Below are 24522 nucleotides of genomic sequence, written 5' to 3'. Positions count from 1 at the left end.
CTCAACTTAAATCGACTTGTGAAGTCACTGTCTACTCATCGTAAACTTCAATATGTGCAATAATGTAAATCTAATAAAAGTATAATTGCAAACCTTTCATTGGTTACTTTATCCCGTAATTTGCTTTCTCGTGCAACTAATGTTCGCCTTCTTAATAAATCTGGCTCAATGACTCGAATAATCCTATCTGCAACAGCCTCTTTTAAAAAAAATGTTAAGTGGTCTAAACAGTCCTTCGTATATAAACGTATACCTTCTATTGCAGATTTTCACTTAATGGAGGAACAGTTACTGCAGTGTAAAAAGTTCCGCCTATTAATAGCAGCTTCAGACAAAAATTACGCGTGGATTTTGTTTTGTCTTGCTGCAAAAATGTTTTACGTCGAAGGTTTAGTCTTTTCTTTTAGAAAGCAAAAACAGCATCAACATCCAACATCTTTGGTGCGTCTATTTATTATCTAGCCTGTGTATTTTGCTATTCATACTCAGATACCTTTTTTTCTTACAGACTTTACAGAAGAAAATCAACTGGCAATTTCAGAAAAAAAAGACAATATAACACACAACTCCTGTCCAAACTTGAAAAGGCGAATTTCATAGGAAGCCTAGATGTACAAGGCATGTTACTGACAATTGTTTGCTTATATTCCACGACAGAGGTGGGTACAGCGAGGTGCCATCTAAGAATCATTTTTGAAATGTCACAGATTTACCTCTTCAATCTGGCTGCCCTCACGACGTCTCGTTGCCATCAACAGTTTGTCTGCCAGTACAGCACTCTTCTCCAGATTAAGAATCATAGCGTCATTGAGTTGGAGAACGTATTTGGAACTGGTCGTCCGCTCTTGCAGAATGGTTGGGTACACGAGAAATCCCTTTTCTGCAGAAATGATAACATTAGTAAAGTAGAGCAAATGGTTATTACGTTATTTCTTTAGGGCATCGAGCCATACTAATGGTCTTTTTCAGTGATTTATTTTCCAACGTAATGCGAAGAAATCTAGAATGTTCATGAAGCCTGGACAAGGAATCTGATCAAAAATAAAAATAACAATACAATGTGAAAAAAACAACTATGTATGAACGAAATTTACTGCGACGGATAAGTATTCTATGCGTAAAAAAGTGTTTTTGTTGAAATAGGACTATGACTGTTGGTAGAGTGACGTAGCCAATGGATATGCTCGTGAATGCAGTTCTCGGCTACTTAAAATTTAAAATAGGGGCATGAATTAAATAAAATATTTGTAGGATCAATATTCCGCACTGTAAGTTGTAGCGTGGTTTAGTTCCGTTATTTTCAGCGATGCATTTACTTTTTTCATGCTCACGCTATACGTATCGAACAATGTGTTCTCAAAGTTACCTGCGAAAGTGAAGACGATCAATCTCGCCATTAGAATGATAGCGAGCATTTCCAACGTACCCGCATCCGTCAAGCAAGCCAGTCTGATAATGCGCTGTTTGCTCAAGCGCGAAACTCTGTCTCTGCTGTTTATAAGGGATTATCGTGGAAAAAGCTTTTTCGAAATCCTTTTGCTATAGGTTGCTCGCGAGAAAAGTTCATGATGGCACCCCTAGGTTAATACATCATGCTTGCCTCGAATGCATTTATTTTGTCCTTCAGGCAAGCAACACATGTATACCATACTCTATTTTGATATTTTGCTTTTGTGACAATGGTTGAAAATGTTGCTGTAACATAAAGCGTTATCCTTGAAAGAGCTTGTTCCGTGAGAAGTCAACGTCAAGGAAGGCACTACAGTTCGGTCGGTCGGTTGGTCGCGAGTGACGGGCGGCCTTTACTCGACACACATTTCGCAACGCAGACCACGCGATTTCAAAAGAAGCAGTAGAAGGAAAGTAATGCCATAAAAATGTGATATGGCATCACAAAAGATTACCAATGTTATCGGACCGCGCCGAACTGCATGGTTTTCACTACAGTAAACAAAGCAAGCTGACACGGTTTGAAGAAGAATGAAAAATACTTCGGTACTACATATTCCGCCATGAACTTGCTTCGTCAGAACAGTGATGGAAGATATGGCTGAAATAGAACATGTTGAACCTAATAGGGCGATATAGATATATACAACTCCTCGAATGCGCGCGAAGTACTCGAAGAACGTTAATCGCATTATATATATATATATATATATATATATATATATATATATATATATATATATAAGGTTACAGAGCCGTTGTTTAACCCTGGTACATTCATTTTGGGGCAACGGTGAAAATTACGCACATACGCAATGCCGAAGTTATCTGTTCAGGTACAAAAACTGTGGCACATAGCCACTTCCACAGAATCCTCACCCCCCGTGACGTAAGCGGTTTACTAGGCCAGACAGCAGTCAGCAGGAAGTTTTGTATTCGGGAGCTTCGTTATCATCATTATGATCACCCTATAGATTAGAACGTTAAAGACCCATCATAATACTACCGTGCTAAACACTAAGACCGGAAGGATACTTCAAAACGCCATCCCGCGAACATACGCAGCATCGCATATGCCTTGTGAAAACTATCGACCGCCTCTCAAAATTACCGCGCCATTCATTTTGCTCTGGTACTCGAAAACCAGACACAGATGCCTCTTGGGTCTACAAATAATCAATTGTTTCGGTGTTGTTCCGACAGCCTCATAACTTCGTAGGACATAGGCGTGAACTGGGTAGCTGGTCTTTTCATGCCGCTTTGAACGTTCCGTTCACGTAAGCTATAGCAATGACATCGTAAAAGCTTAATGCTTATGCTTTGGTTATCGACGTTGACAATGAGAATTTTCCTTACCAATGCCGCATCCGGAAGAAGTATTTGGCCCACTTAACGCACGATACAAACCTTCATTGGCACCGTCACATGCTTGCCGGTCAGTAGCGTCACCGCCACTACGTTTAAGAGACGCGTACGTCGGAAAGGAATGAAGACTTAATTCATCCTTCGCCGCTAGAGTGGTGCACTGGGGTACCCAACATATTTTATTGTTTTTAAACATCTTTATGTTCACGTCGAAAATGCAAGCTGTCAACAGACCATAAACGCGCTCGCACAAACGGAACCATATGGGACACGTGTGCAGATAATCCTTGAAGCCTTTTTTTGGGGAGGCTGGCCACTCCGTGGCGCCACCGCCTGTGTGCATTGCGAATATCTTCAAAATAAAATTATGGGGTTTTACGTGCCTAAACAACGCTGATTATGAGGCACGCCGTAGTAGGGCACCCCAGTATAATTTAAGCTACCTGGGGTACTTTACCGTTCACCTAAATCTAAGGACACGCATGTTATCGCATTTCGCCCCATCGAAATGCGGCCGACATGGACTGGGTTCAATCCCGCAACCTCGTGCTCAGCAGCCCATCACCATAGCCACTGAGCAACCACGGCGGGTGCAAATATCTTCAAGAGAAAGTTTGCGAATTCTATAACTAATTAATTTTAGAGAAAACATACGGCTTATTTTTTTAGAAAATAGTATTTCTTATTTGATATGTTCTATACAGTATTGATGCTCTGTGCTTCGTCGGAAATCGAATGACAAACCTTTCTTAGTGAATATATTAGTGCTAGAGAAAACATTTCGCTCTTGCAAACATGTTCTACACCTTCTTATTGTTCTTAGAACTTGGCCTGAATTCGCACACCTAGACAGGTGCATATGTTTCGTTCCAAACTAGCCTGCACGCACACAATATACAATAAGGGCGTTCCAACACCTGAAATCATGAGCTCCTGTGCGATAAAGATGGACAAAAAGCCCGCATTGCTGTCCTGAATTTTTTTTATTATTGAGCCAAACCATTAAAAAGTAGATGGTGATGAATCATAACTTCAGATAGGATTGCACAACGTTCTTTAGCAGACGATTCTTTTTTTTCACGTCTTGCAGGTACACTTGGTTTTATTCAAAACCTATATACAATATGGAATAGGCGGAGCGGAAACCATGCTCTGGTAGCGACCACCGATTTTTCGTCATATGTCACTGAATTGATTAATACTGCCAAATGCGTGACATCTGCGGCAACCTGTTACCAAACATTCACGGTTGAACGGTTTTACAATTTAAACGCATAGATCAATTACCAGAATCGCTTACCATAAACGAGAGCGCGCAGTTGGACATGTTCTGTTATTTCCTAGGCATTACAGAACACCACATTGGTACATATTTGTTTTATTTGGTACTATATTAGGTATTATTTTCCTAAAATATATCTGACTAAACTTTTTTCTTCGCAACTTGTGTTTAACGCAAGAATTTCGGTGTATCTGAGAGAAGAATAACAGCACCACTTCTGCTGCTACGTTTCTTTTTTTTTTCTTCTGAGGAGCATAGTTACTGAAGGGAGCCTAAAATTATGAATATAATAGGTCTAGTTTGTTTGAAATGCTGTTTCACTAGTGAAGTTGCAGACAGACAGACAGACAAGAAACTTTATTTTGTCCTAAGGGACTACTTTGTCGTAGTCGCGGGCCGCACCTGCACCGGGGGCGGAAGACCGTGATCTTCAGCCATTTCGTAGGCCCTTTGGACAGCCCCAAGCTGGTTTGAAAGGTCGTCGCTCTTGACGGCTTCTTCCCAGTCTTCTTGCCTGTTAAAAGGCGAGTGGTGCAATGCTGAACATTGCAACAGCAATGGACATTTCCTCGCCGCAGTCGGGGCAGCGGGGATCCACACCCGGAGCGTAGTGGCTCAGCCTAGATCGAGACGGAAATGAGCCCGTCTGCAGCATTCTCAACACCGAGGCCTCGGGTCTGCCGAGCTTCGGGTGAGGAGCCGGAAACTGCCTGCGTTCCAGCTGGTAGTGAGCCGTGATGTCGTGGAAAGTAAGCAGCGGGTCCGTGGTCCGGTCGATCCCCTGCGAAGCCGGGCCCCTCAGACCGGCGCGGTTGACGAGACCTCGCCCCTGGTCGTGGGCCAGCTCATTGGGGTTGATCGAGCCGGGAGAGACGTTCCGGCCCATGTGAGCCGGGAAACAAGTGATGACGTGACGGACCGTGCCTGGCTTGCGGGTCCTAAGCACCGCCGCAGCCTCGGCCGAGACCGAGCCGGCGAGAAAGGCCATCGCCGCCGACCTGGAGTCTGTGAAGATCTGGGTGCGCCCGGGATCGCACAGAGCCAGCGCCACTGCGACTTGCTCTGCGACGGACGCGACGGACGCCGTCGCAGAGCAAGATATGCGTTTCCATGTGCGTTTCCATGTACTCAATCTCAAAATCTGAAGTTGCAGATTTTGAGATTTTAATGGGTAGGAATTAAGAGACATCCATAATTGAGTTTCCAATTAGGCGTCCGCATTGTTAAGCTTTCAAAGCTACTTTGAAATAAAAACTGTGCGTTTTGCACTTACATGTGAGCTCGTATAGTGGAACCGAACCAAACACGTGGGGTCTTATAACAATAGGCTATTTTCATCTGAAAAAAATAAATATAATTGGAGGTATTCAGTATGCAGCTTCGTTACGTAACAAAAAATGTCACAAAAAGAATCTACGAGTTTTTAAACAATGGTGACGTCTTTTATTTTTTATTTTATTTGTTGGAACTATGCTCATAAGGACAGAAGTATTTCAGTTCTATGATCATAACGCTTTGCATATACGCTGAACGAAGGCAGACAATGCACGAGAAATGTGCGGAGAATGGGAACGCTAGTGGAAGAAAGCAGCCACAGTTTCTTTTGGGCAGAACACCGGTGTAGGAGCATACGACTCTGTAATGTGATTTTGTGTGTGCAATAATATGCTGATTTATCTTTTGGTCGTGATCTACTTTTGCATCAGCGCAGCGCAAAGCGCAAAAAGTACAACAGAACTCATCAAAAATTCAATAGTAAGAGATGGATGGCAGGTAAGTAATAGTATTCTTTTAATATTATTATTATTATTAATTTGCAGCCACCTATTTGTCGCAAGATCCCAAACTAATTACATGGCTTAGGGAATACATATTATTAGCTTAAGAGCACAGACGCGTATTTGTTCGACCTACCAAACAGCTTAATAGTGAGACACAAAAGTACAGAAATTAACGCGATTATCCCTGTACTTTTACCTTCGGAATACGTGAATCAGCATTTCACTGTACTGATATTATATAAGAATGGGAGCCAAAAGCAAAACAAACTAGTGCCGCTCTTGAAAATCAAAATCTGCGCTTTCGAAGAAAGATGTGACCTATGTTAAGGTTAACCCAATTCATATGTCATGGTTTCTTGTACATGTACGAAAAGAGGTTTGCAGGTTTTCATGTCTTTGAACAAACTTTTTTATATTACGATGTCCGAAATAAACTTTCAGTTTCTGTTCAACGGTTGCGATTTTTCTGGCTATCTTTGTGTGTCATTTCTTGCGAGATGCACCTCGTGTTGCCATTCGTTTATTATTTTTTATTCAATATTCTACGCAAAACAAGCTTAGCATGCTACAAACGCTATACTCATATCTTTACTCGATAGTCAACTTAAAATTCTGTCTCTGCGATAATACCTACTTTTTTGAGGACCTCTGAAAGATCGAAATTGTTCACTTAGGGTGCTTAGCACTAGTGTACTTTCGTAAAAAAGTTCTTTATTACGGAATGACGATTACCAGAACATGCTCTGGATCGTTACATATAAGTATAGGATGGATTGCTAGAATGTTTATATCTGAAGAACCTGCAGCTAGAAAAACTATTGTGCCTAGCGATGCTGCACATAACACAGAAGAGAAAAGAAACATTAACTGGAATGAAGGGACGCGTTGTGAGGTTCACTGATGGCATTCCTGTCGTGCAATGTTGTTTCTTCAGTGCGAACAGCAGAATGTTGGGCAGGCGAGGATGGGGCGTGGGGCGGGGCGGGGGGGGGGGGGAGTACAGCTGATAGGCCCCATCAACCTTCCTTCATGGCTGTCAACGCCCGTATTTCCCTCTTCATTTCAAGTAGCCATTTTCAGAGCACGATTATTATTGGTGCACTTGACTGCAAAGCCAATACTTATGATACCTAATGAAAATATCCAAGCAATCTTCTGAAGAAATGCTGCTTGCAGTTTAGATGAGTCGATGGGGCCCGAGTGCCCCCGACTTACGTAATATTTATTCATCTTCCAAGTGCGTTTCCGACAACGTGCACCATGCATTGATCGATATAATGGGCTTTTTAACTATTTTAAATCCAGTCACTAATTTTCTTTCATATTCATCCTTATAATACGTTATACTGCTGCATTACGGGACAGATGACCATGTGCTTAATATCTTTCTTGATACTAGACAGATACCCCTTCAGCCTTGCCGCCTTCTTTTGGAGATCTTATAAGAGCGAATTGATTTAGATATTCTAGAAGATTGACAGGGGCCATCCGTAGAACACAGAATCCACCGTTATGCAAACGTTACATACAATAATTTATCAAAAAAATGTCACGTTACCTTTGATATTTCTTGTAAGTTCAACAACAAATATAATGAAAAGGCATCTAAGTTTATAAGCCTGATCTGCTGTTACTTGAACTTATTTCTTGCCCAGGTGCTTTATAACGCCAAATAAAATTAGGCTTGGCCCTTATGTTTTGTGAAATGTCAACGTGACCGTAGAAATTGAAGTTCACCTGTACTGAGGTCATAACTGTCTCGTAACGAGGCTATAACTTATTTAGTGACAAAGACGATGTCACAATAAAGACAAGAAGTAGCACATACATCAATCTCTATTGCTAGGGGGCCGCATACCAATATAGCTTCTATTCAGAGTGACAGTGGTCTGTTTTGTGTTCATATCGCTGTGAGGTAGCTATAACCGACGAACTGTTCAAAAGAAACAGCCGAAACGTGTTTAGTACTCCGGGAAATTCATTCTATCCACTAGCAGGAATTTGACAACCGAACCAAAATGGATGAGAACGTGCACCTGTTTCCTGATTATTCCAAGCAGCGTTGCGAAAATATTATGGGTGTGCGGATATTTCAAATATCAATACCAGGTGAATAGTTCGTGCTATTGATTTTGGTTTCAATCCGCGATTCGATATTCAAAATTGGCGTATATTTGTTTCCTTCAAATATGTACTTCTTCTGTCTGGGGTTTTACGTACCCAAAACAAGTTCTGATTATGAGGCACGCCATAGTGGAGGCCTCTGGATTGATTTTGACCACCTGGGCTTCTTTAACGTGCACTACAATGCAAGCACACGGGCGTTTTTGCATTTCGCCTCCATCGAGAGAGAGAGAGAGATAAACTTTATTTTGTCCATGATGGGGTCTGGGGGCGGCGGGGGTTGGGAGACTAACCCCCAGGCCTCCCCTTCCTCAGACGGCGGCCAGCCCTTGTTTTCTGGCGGCGTCTTCGGCCATCCGGACGGCCCAGAGCTGCTCTTCTGGGTCCAAGCTGAGCAGCAAAGTCTCCCACTGCTCGGCCGTAGTTATGATGTGTGTAGTGTTAGTGCGGTGAGTGTTGGTGGGTGTAGCTTTCGGGCATGCCCAGATGATGTGATCGAGGTCAGCGCGGGCCTCGCAGGCTTTGCAGAGTGGGGAGTATGCATCGGGGTAAATTCGGTGGTATAGCACGGGGTTTGGGAAAGTTCGCGTCTGAAGTAGTCGCCAAGTGGTGGATTGTGATTTATTCAGTGTTTTGTGTGCTGGTGGGTAGCGTAATCGCTCTCTGCAGTAGTGGAGGAGGATTTCTCTGAATGTGACCATGCGGTCGCGCCATCGAAATGCGGCCGCCGCGGCCGGGATTCGATCCCGCAACCTCGTGCTCAGCAGCGCAACGCCTCAGCTGACAGCCACCGCGGCGGGTACTTTCAAATATCTAAGGGAATGCGCCATTTACTAAAGTCTCAGAGGGTAGGTTCTTTTAGTTTATTTTATTTAGGTAATTTACTTTAGTTAATTTTAGTATTTCACTAGGAATGTCTCACATTTAGCCAAACTCTATGCGACTGCTTTCTCGATTTAGGCAGAGAAATTTAACAGTTAACCCTTAATGCCATGTAGTCGTCTCCTTTAAACAATTTACGGCCATGTAACGAGTCCTTTTAACGAGACCATGAGGAGTCCATTTCCTGCAAGCTGTTCTATTCTTAAAAGGCTTTCATTGTCACGGTGAACCAGATAACAGAACGCAGTTGTTTTTCACTTACGAGCTCCTATTAGCAGGATGTTCATTTGCCAACAGCATGACATACATTCAATAATGCGTGTAAAGAAGTAATGTAAATGCACCAAGAAACCCCTTTTTTTCTACAAAGACGACACGGTAACTTTCTACCACAATATTTGGAAATAATGAAATTCCCGATCTATTAATAATCTGGAAGTTTCTTTTAGTGAACATTTTAAGCAAATTTGTTTCAGCAGTTCTAATATTCGACCGCCCCAGAAAATATCTGTATAGGGCATTCAATTGGTGTGGTTCGTTTTTACTGAACTTGAAGGAAACTGCGCTAAATATAGGACCACGACGACGCAAAACAAACAATATATCGTCTCGTCGCAGTCCTGTTATAGAGAGCAGCTTTTAGGCGCCCGTGCCTGCAGCGAGTGTCGGCGTTCTCCCTCGTAACCGAGCGAACGAGCACAGCGAAAGATGAAAACGAACGTGGAGTGCAGCGGGAGATGAAAGGAGGCAATAGCGAAGAGCGTGAGGAGAAAAGCGGAGAAGGAGAGTGGAGTGGATCCATGAGGCGGCAAGCGGAGGCGAAGGGTATGGCGAAAGCGTGATAAGAAAGCATACTGCCGCGCAAGACAGGATTTGCGGCGACCATGGTTACGAGATGGCGCCAGAGTAGCGCGCGTCGTCTGTATCAGAACAAAGTGCTGCATTAGCGGAGGTCTGTCTGCAGCAGATGCTGTGAATCGCGCACACGCGTCACCCACGCGCTGCCTCTCGCGATCTCGTGATTAGCGAGGCAATCGCGCCACACTTCGGTCCGTTTGCAATATGTCCCATGAGAGAGATTGTTCGTGCCACCCAATGTATCGAAAAATGAAAACACGTATACAGCTGCGCTCAAATTTCGCATTAGAGGGTATCGTAACCGTCGGTGATATTTTTAGGGCTTTATCCTTGAAGTTTAAAATTTTACGCTTTTCCACACAAGCAAAGCTGAATGATAAAGCTAACTGTGTTGTTGATGTCAGCAGCGACGGAACACTTTGTAAATGTGGTCCGTTTTGGGGCCCGTTGGTGATCAGGCATTCACAATCCGGCATTCCGGTTCGGCATTCACAATCAGGGACCGAATTCACAAAGCTTCTCATGAGTAAGTGCTCTTTGCCACTCGCCAACCGGGTTCGCTAATGAAATGTCCAGCGTCAACATTAGCTGAAATTTTCTCGTACGAAAAGTTATAGCGAGATGTTTTAGTGAATAGGGGCCCAGGTCCATACGAACCTGACTGTGAATGCCGAAGGCTGTGGACGTGCTTTATCTTTTGGCATCTGGAACAAGATTCTAACAGATGATGGGAAATTGCCTTTTGGTAGATTCAAGCCATCCGTCGGTCACGCTAGATAAGTTTGCAAGAACCTGAGGTCAGAGTGGTGTGGACAAGTGCGTCTTTATAGAGATCTTCTCTGCACAATCCGGTGGTATTCACGATCTATGCTTCTACATCGCCGTAGGGGACCTACATCGCGTATGGCAGCAAATGCTGAGGAACGTTTGGCATAGCCTGCCCAAGCGGCCCCATACGTCAAGGTGTGAAGTGAGAACTATCAGTCAAGTTCGTCTACCAGAGAATTTGGAGCACATCCTCAATCTCGGACTCAAGTTTGCCGTGGAACCATAGTGGAGTACCCCGAAACAATTGTTGCTAGCTCGACGTGTTTTGCAGTATGCAGATAGTGGTGGAGCTGAAAGATGTATTTTGGAAGGAATTGATGCGTTCAATCGCGGTAAATCTACAACGCCACGTATATCGTTAGGCCGTATGGCTTCAACTTTATCTGTACATCATCCCTTCTGATAAAGAAGGCGGGTTTGTGATTTTCACAAGGGACCAATTTGGAAAAAATGCCTTAAATTCAATTTCGGCCATCATGTTTGTAGCCCATAAGCATTCGGTGAAAAAAGTACAGTGAGACAGCAAAAACTCTTTGGCAAATCTTTAACTTACTAGGTTGGCGGCAAACATTCGGAATAGTAACGTTCCTTTCTTGAAGGCCATGTTCACTGTGTAAACCCACAAAGTGGAATACCCCCTAAGGGTGATCGTCTCTGAGAACGGGACCTGGCAAACATCGGTTGCACTCTTCACGAAAAAGAAGTTAAATCATCTGAAAATGGTTCACCAAAATTAATGCAATCCAAAATTCTGAAAAGACGCTAGTTTTCTTGGAAAAGCATTTTGACAAAGGTTTTTTGGCCTGTTCGTTGGACATAAAAAATTTATACTACGTCTTGGCACAAGACAAACACCTATTTTGCGTAGAAGAGTGTATAGGCACCTTTGGCTCTGCAGCATTACAAAATACAGTAGGTATGTTCATATAACGTTTCCTTGAATCGCAATGTTTTTATCTGAAGTCTACATACATTGAATCGAATGACCAGTTCATTCAAAAGGAGGGAGTCTGTAAAGATCATGCATAGGTTCTACTCTTGGTGATATTTTTAGGCCATCGTGATAGACTAATTTTTCACCGCCTTAAATATTTTAGTAATACGAACGTGTTCAGATATGCGCATAATTTCTTAATTTTAATGCAAGGAAGCGAAGATGGTTTTCCAGCCATTTTAATCAGGTGACACTTTTTGACGAATTGTTGCGGTCCTTTAAAGTTATGGAAGGAAATTCCAGAAAATGGCGTATTACGGTTTCTTGATTTGAAGCTTAAACTAATAATCATGTGCGCTTGGAGTACCATCCAAGGGCATGTAAACCTGTATAACCTCATCATTGATTCCATTCGAAACTTATTAAAAGAGCAATAGTTGGGCAGTGCTTAGATAAATCCTTGAACAAATCTGCTTTCATTCCATGGCAGGAACTTTTCAATGGCAAGAGAAACGACTTATGTTAGCAGGTTATCCTGACAGCGTGACATGTATAGCTGGGGGGAAGTTGAAAAAACTAACAAAAAAGTCGCACTTTCGTCCGAAACGCGAAGCATGGATTGTGATAGCAAATGAGTGGACAGGTATACGAAGTAAGGATAGTACTATTATCGGCCGTATTAACTTGTGAACATAGGCATGCTAACTAAATTAACAAGCACGATTTCACGCACGCGAAAGCAAACATCAACGCATCTCACTCGATGACCGCGGAAACTCGCTGTGAAAACACTGTAGTGAGTCAGCACGGCAGTAGCAGCGAACCAACTGACCTTCATCCCGCCGCTCGCATCAACGCGAACTACTCGCAAACCGCGAAGTCACCGCGTAGGTAGGAACGACTCTGCTCCCGCCGTAGATGGCTTTCGAGATACAGCTACCCGGGCGGGAGCGCGCTGCGTATTACGCGGCCTCCCTCCTCCCTACCCTCTCCCCGGAGCCTTGCGGCCCGGCGGGCGCGCGTGGTCGCTCGGGTGGCGACGAGTAAAACTCGCCCCTCCCTTCTCCCTACCCTCCCTCCGCAGCGTTGTTGCGCAAGGCTCGAAGATGTGCGCTTCTTTCCCGCTTCCTGCTCTTGTGTGCGCGAGATTGAGCTGCGATCGCCGGCTCACCCTCACACGCTTTCACTCGCACATATACCGTACGGCGCGCGGCTACGATTTTATCGCCCGTGGACTTTACATGGAAGCTCACAGCGGCAACGACGGCGACAGTGACGCCGATGGCAGAAATGCGCCAGGAGTCAATAAGAAAGGAAATATGCTTTCAAAATGAATTCCGCACTGTAGTAATTCCGTACATGCACAATACCTCGCACCGCTTAAAGAAAATAGGAAACAGTAGCACTGTCAGAGTGGTGTCAGCAGTGTCAGCGTGGCCAAATGACTAATCCTTTCCAGAAAAAGAAAGAGCTCAGCACTATCAAACATCGTGATCCTTTCGTAACATGATGTGTCTGACGTGGTATATGAAGTTCCCTTATCGTGTTCTTCCTTCAATATCAGTCAGACTGGTAGGTGTCAGTATGAAAGACTTCTAGAACAAGGGAGGAAGGTCGGGAATTACCGTGATGGTAATCTTTCTGTACATTGTCATGAGTATGGAATAAAGAACAACAAGCGATGTAAATCTTTGTTCAACACGTGTAGGATAGTAGCGAAAAATAAGAACCCGGATGTTAGGGAGTTATTTCAAGGACATTGTATTAGAAAGGTGGCGGCGTCGTGTGGCAGCGCAACTTCCCTGTGCTGTCCTCTAAAGAAACTATGTTTCTCGGCATGGTCACCTGATATCGGCATTTTGGTCTTTTGACGTCATGTAGGAAAGCGTCCAGGTTATGCCATTTTGTGAATAAACGATTTAGTGGGAAGTAAGCGCTTGTGTTCTCTACACCTCCCTCTGTCTTTGTCTGTGCGCACTTGACTGTGTTCTGCCATGATTGACAACTTGTTGTACTTTGGCCCATTGCAGTTTTTTGCACGTCACCTTTATTTCGTGATGTTGAAGAGGACCTACAACGTCACTGGGGGGCTCAACAACTCCATGTGTGTCATGATTCCGTTTCCGCCCACGATAGATACAATGAAACATGCGCTAAATGCGACGTTCACTTATCGCAACTTGAGCTCCATGTATAAGCTGCATCCTGAGAATCCTGACGACCATACTTCTTACTGGTAAGATCATACAAAACCTTTTCAACAAACAATGCTTCTGGCAACCTTATGTCTTTGTCAAAATTCTCAACTGCCAAATTCTCAAATTCGCGTATACTTTTAACGTCCTAGTAAGCGTCCTAAAATTTACGCCTGCTTTGACAGTGAACTATTTAATTCGACGAAGAGCTACCCATGTGAGTGGGAGTCTCGTTACAGAAAGCAGTGAAAGGCACGGAGGTGCTGAAATGAAGCGTTTCGCCGTAAAAAAAATATAAATTTAACCATTTTGCTTCCGGCGCTTCACCTTAATTGCCTACCTTTGCTCTGCCACTTGTCGGTGCTTTGCCCTCCTATACAGCCATGATCCTCAACCAGGCCTCCTTATAAGCGATCCTGATTAATTGCAGTGAATTCGCTAGCCAGGCAGTGTGTTGATGATGATGATTCTCATCGAAGGCGCGTACCCACATAGGGGACCCAGCAAAAAAATGAGATGGCAGAAAGTAGAATAAGTAAATACTTATTCAAAGAGTAGAAGCAAAAAATACGACAGAAAAGGCCGCGAAAACAATAGTAGTACAGAACTAAGGGGTCAGGTTGCCTGAAACATGAACACAAAATATGTTAACGAAGGAGATATCAACGATCGCTAACCCGAAGAAAATTACCTTCAGTTTACAAACACAGTGATAAGAGAAAAGCAACGCTAAAAAAATCGGAGGGTAATCGTTACTTTACACTTAAGAATTCAAGTACAGCGAAACAAAAATTTCTTTGGCTATATAGTGCACTGTTGAAGTTGTAAAGGATTACCCTCCGCGGTGGCGCAGTGGCTAAAGCGTTGCGCTGCTGACCACAAGGTCGCCGCATTTCGATGGAGGCGAAAATGCAACAACGCCCGTGTGCTTGCGTTGTAGTGCACGTTAAAGAACCGCAGGTGGTCAAATATAATCCGGAGCTCTCCACCACAGCCTGCCTGATAATCAGAACTGGTTTTGGCACGTAAAACTCCAGAAAGAAGTTCTAAATGACCTACTAGAGTAATATTTCTTCCAAGTATAATCAGAGCGAAAACAAATGTTGGTGCATCCATCTATTGAACTTGAATGATGTCCTTATGTGATTAACAGTTAATCTTACGATGCGGGCGTATTTTGACGTATATTCTTTATGGTGATTATTAAAACAAGAGGAGCATACACAGTGACACGTACACTGATTTACAAGCTGGCGTGAAAGAGTTTAACTTAAAAGCGACACATACCCAGACGTACATATCCAGTAACCCAAGTTGGCCCAAACGTGATTATTGAAGAGTAGCCCATAACTAGTGTCGTTCTTCTCTGCACATGTGACAGATACCTGCCCGGGGAATGGGCCAGAAATTCCAACATTTGCGTTGCTTGCACTAGTGGCGCAAGCCCAAAGAAACATCGGAGCTGATCGGCACCTAGCACTGCCAAGTCATCCCCATAATTTTCAGGATTTATTGATGATTTATCCTTTACCTATTGATTGGCTATCCATTGGCTATCGTAGGCCATTGTCCACGTATTTGGGCTAGGCTAAGCACTACCAAGTCATCCCGAGCATTCCCCGGAATCTAATAAATTCTTTGTCGATTATCGATTAGCTATTGATTTGCTATCGATTTCATAACACAAGGTATAGGCCACGTATCTGGCCACGTATTAAACACCTTCGCTAGTCCACAGGGGTACGTGCCATTGCGCTTGGACCCTTTCTTCACAACCTCCAGGATCGGCCTACAATTTCTGTTCACCCTTCATGGACTAACGGTTGGCTTAAACAGCGCCGCTGTTAAAAGAAAAAGTTTAGAGGACGAAAAAAATTCATTATTAAAAAATGAAAGTTACACGGCTAGTGACACAAGTTTTGGGGAAATTGTTTCATAACTAGTGCCCCTAGTTGTCCCGATTGGTTTTGAACCCGCTTCCTTCAGCATAGTAGCCCCTTGCTTTACCCATTTGACAATGGACTATCCGGTGACTCAAGTTGACGTAAAATAAGTTAGGTGTATACATACATGAATACTTACATACAGTCCCACCCCAATGTAGGTGAAGTTCCCAAAATGCTGGTTAGCTCATTAAGAACTTACTCTCATTTTGGCGAGCCTGAACACAAATTCGTAAGACGAGGTCTGCTTGTGATGATCCTGATTCCGAGTTACAGTGGATAGGTATGATTCTTAGAAGAATTGGGTATTAGTTGAGGCGGTTGAGCGTAACTACGGTGAGTAAGAGTTCTCTTCAAAGCTCAGCTAATGACCTATATTGGGCTTGAGTAAATGAGATGCTGCTTTTTTTTTTCATTGTTGCGAATTCCGGCAAGCCGTACTACGCACGCACGAAGACCTGCGCAAATGAAACCACCAGCTATCTCGGCTCGCACAGATTTTGCAAGCGTCGGAGGAGGAGTAGATTTTAATGAAGAGAAGGGAGGAGAGGTCGGCCTGGATAGCGTGTCTCTAGCCTGCTACTCCTCACTGGGGTAAGGGAAAGTGACAGGGACAGGTAGGTGGCAGGTGATTATGATATTGTACAATGAGCTACTATTTACACACGTTGTCCAATACGGTCCAAGATAAGGCGCGTGGGCCGCGTATGCGCTCAGCCACGGAGGCCGCCTTGCACAGCGAGGGCAAGGCTAGAAATAGAGACGCACGCTCACTCGCTAACCCTACTATGCGCCTGATTACGGCACCTGGCCCCAGCATACCCAATTTCTGTCTTGCACGCGCTTAACACGTGAACTCCAACGCTGCACTCTCGAGACGATATCGCGCATCAAGTATCCTCGTACCATCCTTCGCCGCTCACTGTCGTACCCATAGCGTACGGCACGTGGGGCACAATAGGATCTTATCACACTTAGACTTTTACGGAACATCCAGTCGACGGTGAAAATTCCTCTTGAATGTCCGGGTAATTTTTATAGCAGTAACTGCTATGTTCTACCGATCAGACCAACAGGCATGTTTGCAGCAGTCTATGCAACTATGAAACAGCACTAAACACAACACTTCTTTAGCAACCGCTGTTTTCCAGAATACTGCTTTAGATAAAGAAACATTCCGTGCTCCCAGACGCGTGAAGGAAATAGCTACAGTACAGACTTCTGAAATTTAACGAAAGCCATGAAAGCTACATTTCCGAGATAAATATATAATGAGCTGCGGTGATGCGTAACAAGAGACAGATGTTTTATTTCAGGCCGATTGCAAGATTTAAGATGCAATTTTATGGGCGTCATCTCAAAGGAGGGGCCAACTTCCGAAAGACTGGTCTTGACTTTGTGAACCCAACGACTCTGGCGCGTAAGTACACGCGAACTTACCTCGCGGTATATGATTAAGAATTGTGTAAATTGAAGTTTATATTACGAAAACGTAGTCTTACCGCCTAGGGCGATGACATAGTCTGCTTTTTGGATAGATACAGATTAATAGAACTACTATATTCTAAATTATGTTTCATTTTGCCGCTACCCTTTCATTACTATCTTTTCCCTTCATTTTAAAGCCAACTTACAATGAAGCCAAGGAAAACATCGGGGAAATTGAAATGTAGAAAACACTGAAAGGGAAATGAAAGTGGACGAAAAGAGAACTTGCCGGCGGTAGGAGCTGAAATCACAACCTCCGTATTACACGTTCGTTGTACTACCAATGGTGCTACAGCGACTGCTATAATTCCGTCCACTAACTTGGGTATTAGTGGTTGTTGGCTTTATCTGGTCACACACCCACACACACACACACACACACACACGCACACACACACACACACACAAACACACACACACACACACACACACACACATATATATATATATATATATATATATATATATAGGGTGTCCCAGCTATCACGCACCACGATTTAAAAAAAGAGGAACGGCGTTACGCGAAACAAACTTAGTGCGTATTGTTTCGAGTGCAGTGGAGTAGCCGCCAGTAATTTTTTCGTTACTGCGATTTAATTATTTCTTGTAACTATTTTCTAACTCGAGAAGTACTGTCCTAATCATCAAAGTGTCAATGAGAAAGTTGTAGAGCAACATGAAAAACTCCCGATAGAGCTTTCTGTTGCTCATTACGTGCTACATAAACGTGTTTTTCCGAGTGTGAAAGAAGCCCGCGAATACACGCAGAATTGCCGCACGACTGGCCGCTCGAGGCACTTTGCGTGTATTTGCGGGCTTCGTTCACACTCGGAAAAACACATTTATGTAGCAGGTATTGAGCAACAGAAAGCTGTATCGGAAGTTTTTCATGTTGCTCTAGAATCTTCTCATTGACACTTTGATAATTAGGACAGTACTTCTCGAGTTATATAAATAATTACAATTACCTAATTAAATCACAGTAACGAAAAAATTACTGGCGGGGACACCCTGTATATATATATATATATATATATATATATATAGTTAAACCCGCATATATCGAACAAGAAAGACATCGCGAAATCGACAGCTATACTAATCATTCGATTTACTAATACTTATGAATTCGAATATTTTACACAATAACTTTCAAGGGAATTTGACAGCTATTCTTTATACAGAACAATTGGTTATATCCGGGTTGAACTCTATGTAAATTCATGAGGCACATATTTCATAGGGATCACATACCTAGTAGCACTGAGTAGGCGCTTGTCTAGAAATGCTCAGGTGCCCAGGATCTAGCGACTGTTATGCGCATCTCTAACAAAGAGAACTTTAATCAACAAAAACATGCAGATACTACATTAACTTCCTGACTCAACTACATTTAACTTGAGTTGGTTCAGTGCTCTGGGCACAGCGGTAGCCGAGTATACGACCACAGTCGTGTAGCCTTACGCACTATTGCAAATGCGGCTCAAATCAAGGCTAAGTATGCCCGACCTTTGATAAAAAGCAGCTCTTCAAGAGACGCAATTATGTCATGCATAATTGTGTATTTCTAAACACTTGCTTTTGGGGCACAAAGCCTAAATTTCGTTCACGCAGAAGTCATGTATGGCCCCTTACCCGCCCGCGGTTGTTACTTTTTACTCGATGAATTTTTTAGACGGCACTTCCTTCTGGATCGGACAACGAAAAACGCCAGAAAACGTACACGCCGAAATATAGATTGACTCGAAGTAGAAAGTCTCACAATAAAACCTGTAACAAATGAATACTGATTGCCAAATACATCCATATGCTAGCGTTTTAATATCCGACATAAACATGTTCGTACCGGTGTGTGCACCACTGCTGTATTCATACGCAACCCTTAGCCTAGAAGGATACAAATTGTCAAAATAAGATCTTAGCCCGATAGCGCTGACCAATTTTAAGAGATTCCTAGGATGTACCTCACGCACACTGCAGCGTAATACTCAAGCTGTTATCTGAGATAAAAGCCCCCGAATTCGAAAGTAGCTCACTCAGTGTCGAACTTGATAAGCAACATCTAGGTGCAAGAGTGCTTCCGAAAAATCTAAAAAATTGAACTTGTCCTGAAATATGACTTGTCATTTCCAGTATACAGCTTTACTTTAATCAGGGGAGCTAGAAAGCTACAAAAAAAAAATGTGGTTGATCCCTCTTATATAGGAATCGGTATAGAAACACGAAAGTGAAACGTGTCTTCAATGACATGCGGGCGGCACCACATGCTACTTGCTCGAAAGCTACAACGCGCCGCAACCGACTGCGCTTACGAACGCGCATCCAAAGTGCATCCGAAGCGCAAGCGACGCGCGATTGAGCAACACAAAGCTGTATCGGGAGTTTTTCATGTTGTTCTAGAATGTTCTGATTGACACTTTGATAAATACGACAGCACTTCTCGAGTTAGAGAAATAATTACAATTACCTAATTAAATTACCTAATTAAATTGAAAGGACACTGATATGTCGTGTGACAACACGATTGCCAGGACCACAGGGTTCGATTGCATCAATTCCGTACTGCAAACTCGATTTCAGCTCACTGTAATCGTGATATAGGGAGTGAGTACGCACTGTAGAATGCAACTGGCAATAATATAAATATGGAATCGAAGCTGGTAGACAACTTGGGCCGCTGGGTTGGTCTAAGACGCTATATAGATAGATATATTAATAGATTGGCTCAAACGCCTGGAGTTGGCAAATAAAGCTAATGTTGATAATACAAATATTGAACCTCTGCTACAGGTTCAGAAACCTAGAACCATGATGCTGTGATGTTTGCATCGTAAGATAGCACTGCAATTGTGGCTCATACACTTACGAATACCTCAGCCTTATAACACTGGTTTCCATGCTATGTACGGGTGTGTCCCATAGAATGCGGGTATAAAATACCCAATCCCCCAAAATGAATATTGATTCAGTCTACTGCTTTTTCTTGCCTTTACGGGTATTGTGCTGTTCTGCGATCAACAATGCCGACATTTTCAATTTGCATCCTAGCTCTAGGTGAAGTGCTCCCAGTTACTTTTGCGTAATCTAAAGTCTAAAGTTGCCTCCCTGTCAATTTTATGCGTTTGCATGATACTCTAAGTTATTATTTTTTCCGACGCAGGTAATTTCGGATATGCTCTCTCCCCACCATTTTGGCGTATTATGTACTGCAACAGCCGCTGCGCCGTTGTTGACGTCCGCCAGTTGACGTTTACCATGGCTTGTAAGTTATCAAAGCACTTAGGCAAAGTTGTCCATTGCTTCAGAAACTCTAATCTTGTGAGATATCTTTTATGGTTTATCACAGTGCACCGGGAACCAAGGCTGTTTGAATTCATGTAAACTGCTGCCTGCAATAGTTATGCTTGTTGCAATATGTGATGCCATTCTGGCATTTCTTTCGCTTTATGTATACCTTCAGGAAAGCTCTTAAAGAGAAAGCATGATGTGAGATGCCAAATATAATTACGAGAACCATATTGTGAAAATTATCACCTTACTGAGAGCTTCACAATTTGGTAACTGTAAATGAACAATTTTTCACAGAAAACACTGGTGCCTTTTAAAGGTGCGCGAAGCTGATGCGATACTCGAGAATAATTTGCACGGGCCGTAAATTATCCAACTAAAACGCTATTTCTTCTACAAGTCACCTAAAGAACATTCTGGCGCGATTGATAGTCTTGTTACGAACTGATAAGAGGCTTTTCGAGAGCACTAAACAATCTCAAGGCTGCGCAAATTGTCAATTGATAATAAATTGCTTTTTTCTTGACTATTCCCGAGTAAATGATAAAAACTAAGCCGAAGTCCTACGTGTGCTTACCAACGATGACGTCACTGCGCGTTGCATAGCGCAGCTTGCAACACCGACACATCATTCAAATGCCGACACCGCGTTCCAGCAGACCCGCTCCGTCAATGCGGCCGCCTCGCCATCACTTACCCAGCTTCGCCCAGCCATGTCATTGCCGCAATTCTTGCTTTGCTTAGCCATGACAACACTTTGTGAAGCTTTGCCATGACGTCACACTGATTATAACGATCATGTCGCCTCAATGGCGACACACACAACTCTCGTAGACTTCGCAGTGTGTAAATGTAAAATGGGACGGCCGAAGAAGTACAAGACTCCAGAAGAAGAAACCGCTCTTCTGGAAGCTCGTCGTGCCGCCAGCTGAGAACGCATGCGGTGATTGCGTGCTCATCCGGAGTATCTTCCGGAGTATCATCCGGAGCCTAGCAAAACTTAGCCGAACGTAGCGAAACTTAGCCGAGCCTAGCGAAACTGGAAGAAGCTATAGGTGATCACCAGCTCCGCGGTTTCCCCAGCCTTGCGCTACTTGGCGCAAGCTGCGCTAATTTTTCGTCATCCTCTGCTTTCCTGGTTATCGGACTTTTCAGTTAGCCTTTTAGGCTCTGCAAGTTTCTTGTACGCGCTTTTCAAAATCGTAACGGTTTATTTATCCCATCATCACACGTACGGCGTCGGTTGCACATCACAACATATCAAGCTAGCGTACGCTTTCAGCTGTAGTTGCGATAGATTGTTTTGCATGAAATGGACAAAATTTTTTGCCGTACCGCTTTACCTTACGTTGTACATCTGCTGCTCCTAAGTACTCGACTAAGTTAGTTCTAGAGCAAAAACTCCAGCGCGCATTAAATGCTCGGTTGTACAAAATGTACGAAAATCGAAAATAACAGATTGCAGCCAGCCAATTTGTATTCCTTTTTTTCTTCGCTTTTACAGCTGCAAATCAGAAGGGCCTCCTTCGCAAGCGACAATGTGAACTGTGGGTCAGCGCAAGTGAAGAGGAGGAACTGACCACGCCGGAACATTACAACCAAAGGAAACAAGTCATTTGCGAAGAATTCTTCAAAAGATGGTGCGACACAACAAATCTGCAATATATATACAATCCGAAGACGTGCGCCCGACAGATTTAAATATCCGATTGATAGAATCGTTTTTTTTAAAGAGCCAGTCGCAAATCTGTTCACTTGAAATACAGGCACATATCGCAAAAAATGAACATAAAATAAACAGGGCCTTCGAGCGAATTCGTCTTGCCTCACGTGGATATTCAAAATAAAGGCTTTGTGATTTACAGTATGCCCCTTCACGAGACCGTTACGCACTTGTAGTAAAATAGCAGGCAAGCCCTGCGAAAGAAAGGGGTGGGGGGAGGCGAAAAACGGGCGAGAATTGGCCGCCGCATACTCAGCGCTGCGGACCGTAAGGAGCTATGCATGTGGACTGGATGCCGCTCGGTGTCAGATAGGAGTATGCCACCAACGGGTTAGAGAATCGGTCTGCTCTGCTGCGGAACAGCGAACAGAGAACAGAATGGGACTAAGCCTTCTAACAACAACTCCACGTCGCCCTCGCGCAGAGATCAACTGTTTGTAGCCTAGACAATGGTCTGAACGCGTCCATCCCGTGCGGAGTTGATTCAGGGGGCAGCAAGTAAGGACGCGCCGTAGAAGGAAAGACCTTCGACGAGGTTCTGGGTGTCAAGACTGCAATGAGTGTAATAAGTTTTGTGCCGGCTGGCGGTATCAAGGTGGTACAACCATGAAAAGAAATTAAGAGCCAGTGCCTTCGTGTTGCTGCTGTTAGCCGTTATAGAAATATGGAAACCAAAGCGTCGATATAGTCTCGCAGTTCACTTCAATATTTCATGGTAATACTTCAGCTCAGACACTAAAATTTGAAGACATGCGCAGGATAGCACGCTGTTGCGTGAAAACCAAAGTCCATGCACGAATTTTCTTTCTGTATGTGACCAATCTGCGCTTATCGAAATTAACTTCAGAAAACTGTTTTATCAGTGGTGCTACAAGAATATCTTGGGAAATTATTGAACTATAATAAAGAAACAAGGTAGCATCTTGCGCTGTAAGCTCTTTATGATTTTGTGTTTCTGACGTTCATTGTGGTTCTACGCAGTCTAGCACTCCGTCTAACGCGCCGACAGGTGTACTGCCTTGTTGCTCTTCGAACGTGTTGGCGTGCACACAATGGACAATGAGCGCACCGGACATCTGTGACGTGTCAGCAGGAGTGTGGTAAACAAGGGCAAGTGGTCTGCCTTTTCTGAATATCACGAACTCTAAAGCCGGGCTGTAAAAAAGGCAGATATTGCAGAAGCGCATCGCCACGAAAATATGTCGGCGAGGCATACAGGGTGTTTCAGCGAACACTTTCTAAAATCTATTTAAGGTTGCCTGTGGCAGATAGCCCAATTCTAGTTAATGAGCAGGTCTACTCGAAGAGGCGGACTTTACTTGCAAAAAAATTTGAAATGCATAATCGATTGTTTAACAAAAATTCACTAATTAAGTTTTTAACTAATGACCTGTTGGCTCATATTGCAATTTACAAATTGTAGCCGTGGAGTTCGCAAGGCGGATCCACTTGGAATTATATCTCAGGATGACGCCAGTTTCGATATATTAATTCCCGAACTTTGCGGAGAAATGCATTGACGTTCCAGTTAGTTCCTTAACGAAACGTCGCTTTATGCATTGAAGCACAAAATTAACTGGAACGCCAATGCATTTCTCCGCAAAGTTCGGGAATTAATATCTCGAAACTGGTGTCATCGTGAGAATTAATTCCAAGTGGATCCGCTTCGCGAACTCCACGGCTACAATTTGTAAATTGGCAATATGGGCCATCAGGTAATTAGTTAAAAAGTTAATTAGTGAATTTTCGGTAATTCGTCGATTATTCATTTCAATTTCTTGTGCAAGTAATGTCCGCCTCTTCGAGTAGACCAGCTCATGAACTAGAATTGTGCTATCTGCCACAGGCAACCTTTAAGAATTTTTGAAAGTGTGCGCTGAAACACCCTGTATATTGGTAAAACGTTTACTGCTAACTGTTTACTGAATGCACACTCCAGTGCATATTTTATATCACCATGGTGCTCTGGAAACATATAAGTACATACAATTAAATAACTAAAAGCAGCTGAAAACCAAAATTCTAACCAATATGGCACGGACGGCACGCCTCAACAGGCGGAATAGACCGTCCTGAAGAATTTCCCTCCTGCATGAAGCGTTTCGAAGCAGCCAGGGCACCGTTCCTGCTGGCATGCAGGAGTAGCCTCGCATGCTTCGTCTCGTGCAATACGTAGCACCCTTGCATATGTTCAACACCGTTCAAGGATTTCTTCTTTTTTTCTGTTTTTGGGCATCCAACTAGTGGGAAAAACCAGTAAAATGGTGGTTGCTCTAGCGTGTCTGCAGTCGAAAGATTAAATTACATGTTAAAATGAAAGCAATATTAGTAGGAAAATAGTTCAGAAATATCTGAAAAACTAAAATTCAGAAATTTCAATTC

The 24522-nt window shown here is 43.4% G+C and overlaps 2 protein-coding genes across 6 annotated transcripts in view; one reads left to right on the top strand and one right to left on the bottom strand.

Annotated features, from left to right (window-relative positions):
- LOC119464463 (venom metalloproteinase antarease-like TtrivMP_A) overlaps positions 1-24522 on the bottom strand; it is a 79766-nt gene that overhangs the window by 43470 nt on the left and 11774 nt on the right. For 2 of the 4 annotated variants that reach the window (XM_049656642.1, XM_049656643.1), the window contains exon 3: positions 714-880. In XM_049656642.1, the coding sequence (XP_049512599.1) occupies positions 714-880 (167 nt within the window). Of the gene's footprint in view, positions 1-713; positions 881-1366; positions 1540-24522 lie in introns of those variants that run through there. The other 2 variants (XM_049656644.1, XM_037725453.2) reach the window with 2 other exon arrangements.
- Positions 5617-22284, top strand: LOC119465039 (uncharacterized). 2 transcript variants are annotated; one of them, XR_007463657.1, is made up of 4 exons: positions 5617-5869; positions 13534-13739; positions 20290-20391; positions 21922-22284. XR_007463657.1 is itself a non-coding variant. In XM_049656647.1 (4 exons), exons 1-4 carry the CDS (start codon positions 5859-5861, stop codon positions 22116-22118), a joined length of 414 nt encoding a protein of 137 aa, XP_049512604.1. In that variant the 5' UTR covers positions 5617-5858; the 3' UTR covers positions 22119-22284. The 2 variants fall into 2 exon arrangements, 1 of the variants encoding a protein (XP_049512604.1); XM_049656647.1 differs by lacking the exon at positions 13534-13739 and adding an exon at positions 16958-17061.

This window comes from Dermacentor silvarum, chromosome 9 (genome assembly GCF_013339745.2).
Source record: "Dermacentor silvarum isolate Dsil-2018 chromosome 9, BIME_Dsil_1.4, whole genome shotgun sequence".
In the NCBI taxonomy this organism is placed as follows: Eukaryota; Metazoa; Arthropoda; class Arachnida; order Ixodida; family Ixodidae; genus Dermacentor; species Dermacentor silvarum.
The sequence above is the reverse complement of the archived record's forward strand: the minus strand, read 5'-3'. Positions and strand labels throughout refer to the sequence as shown.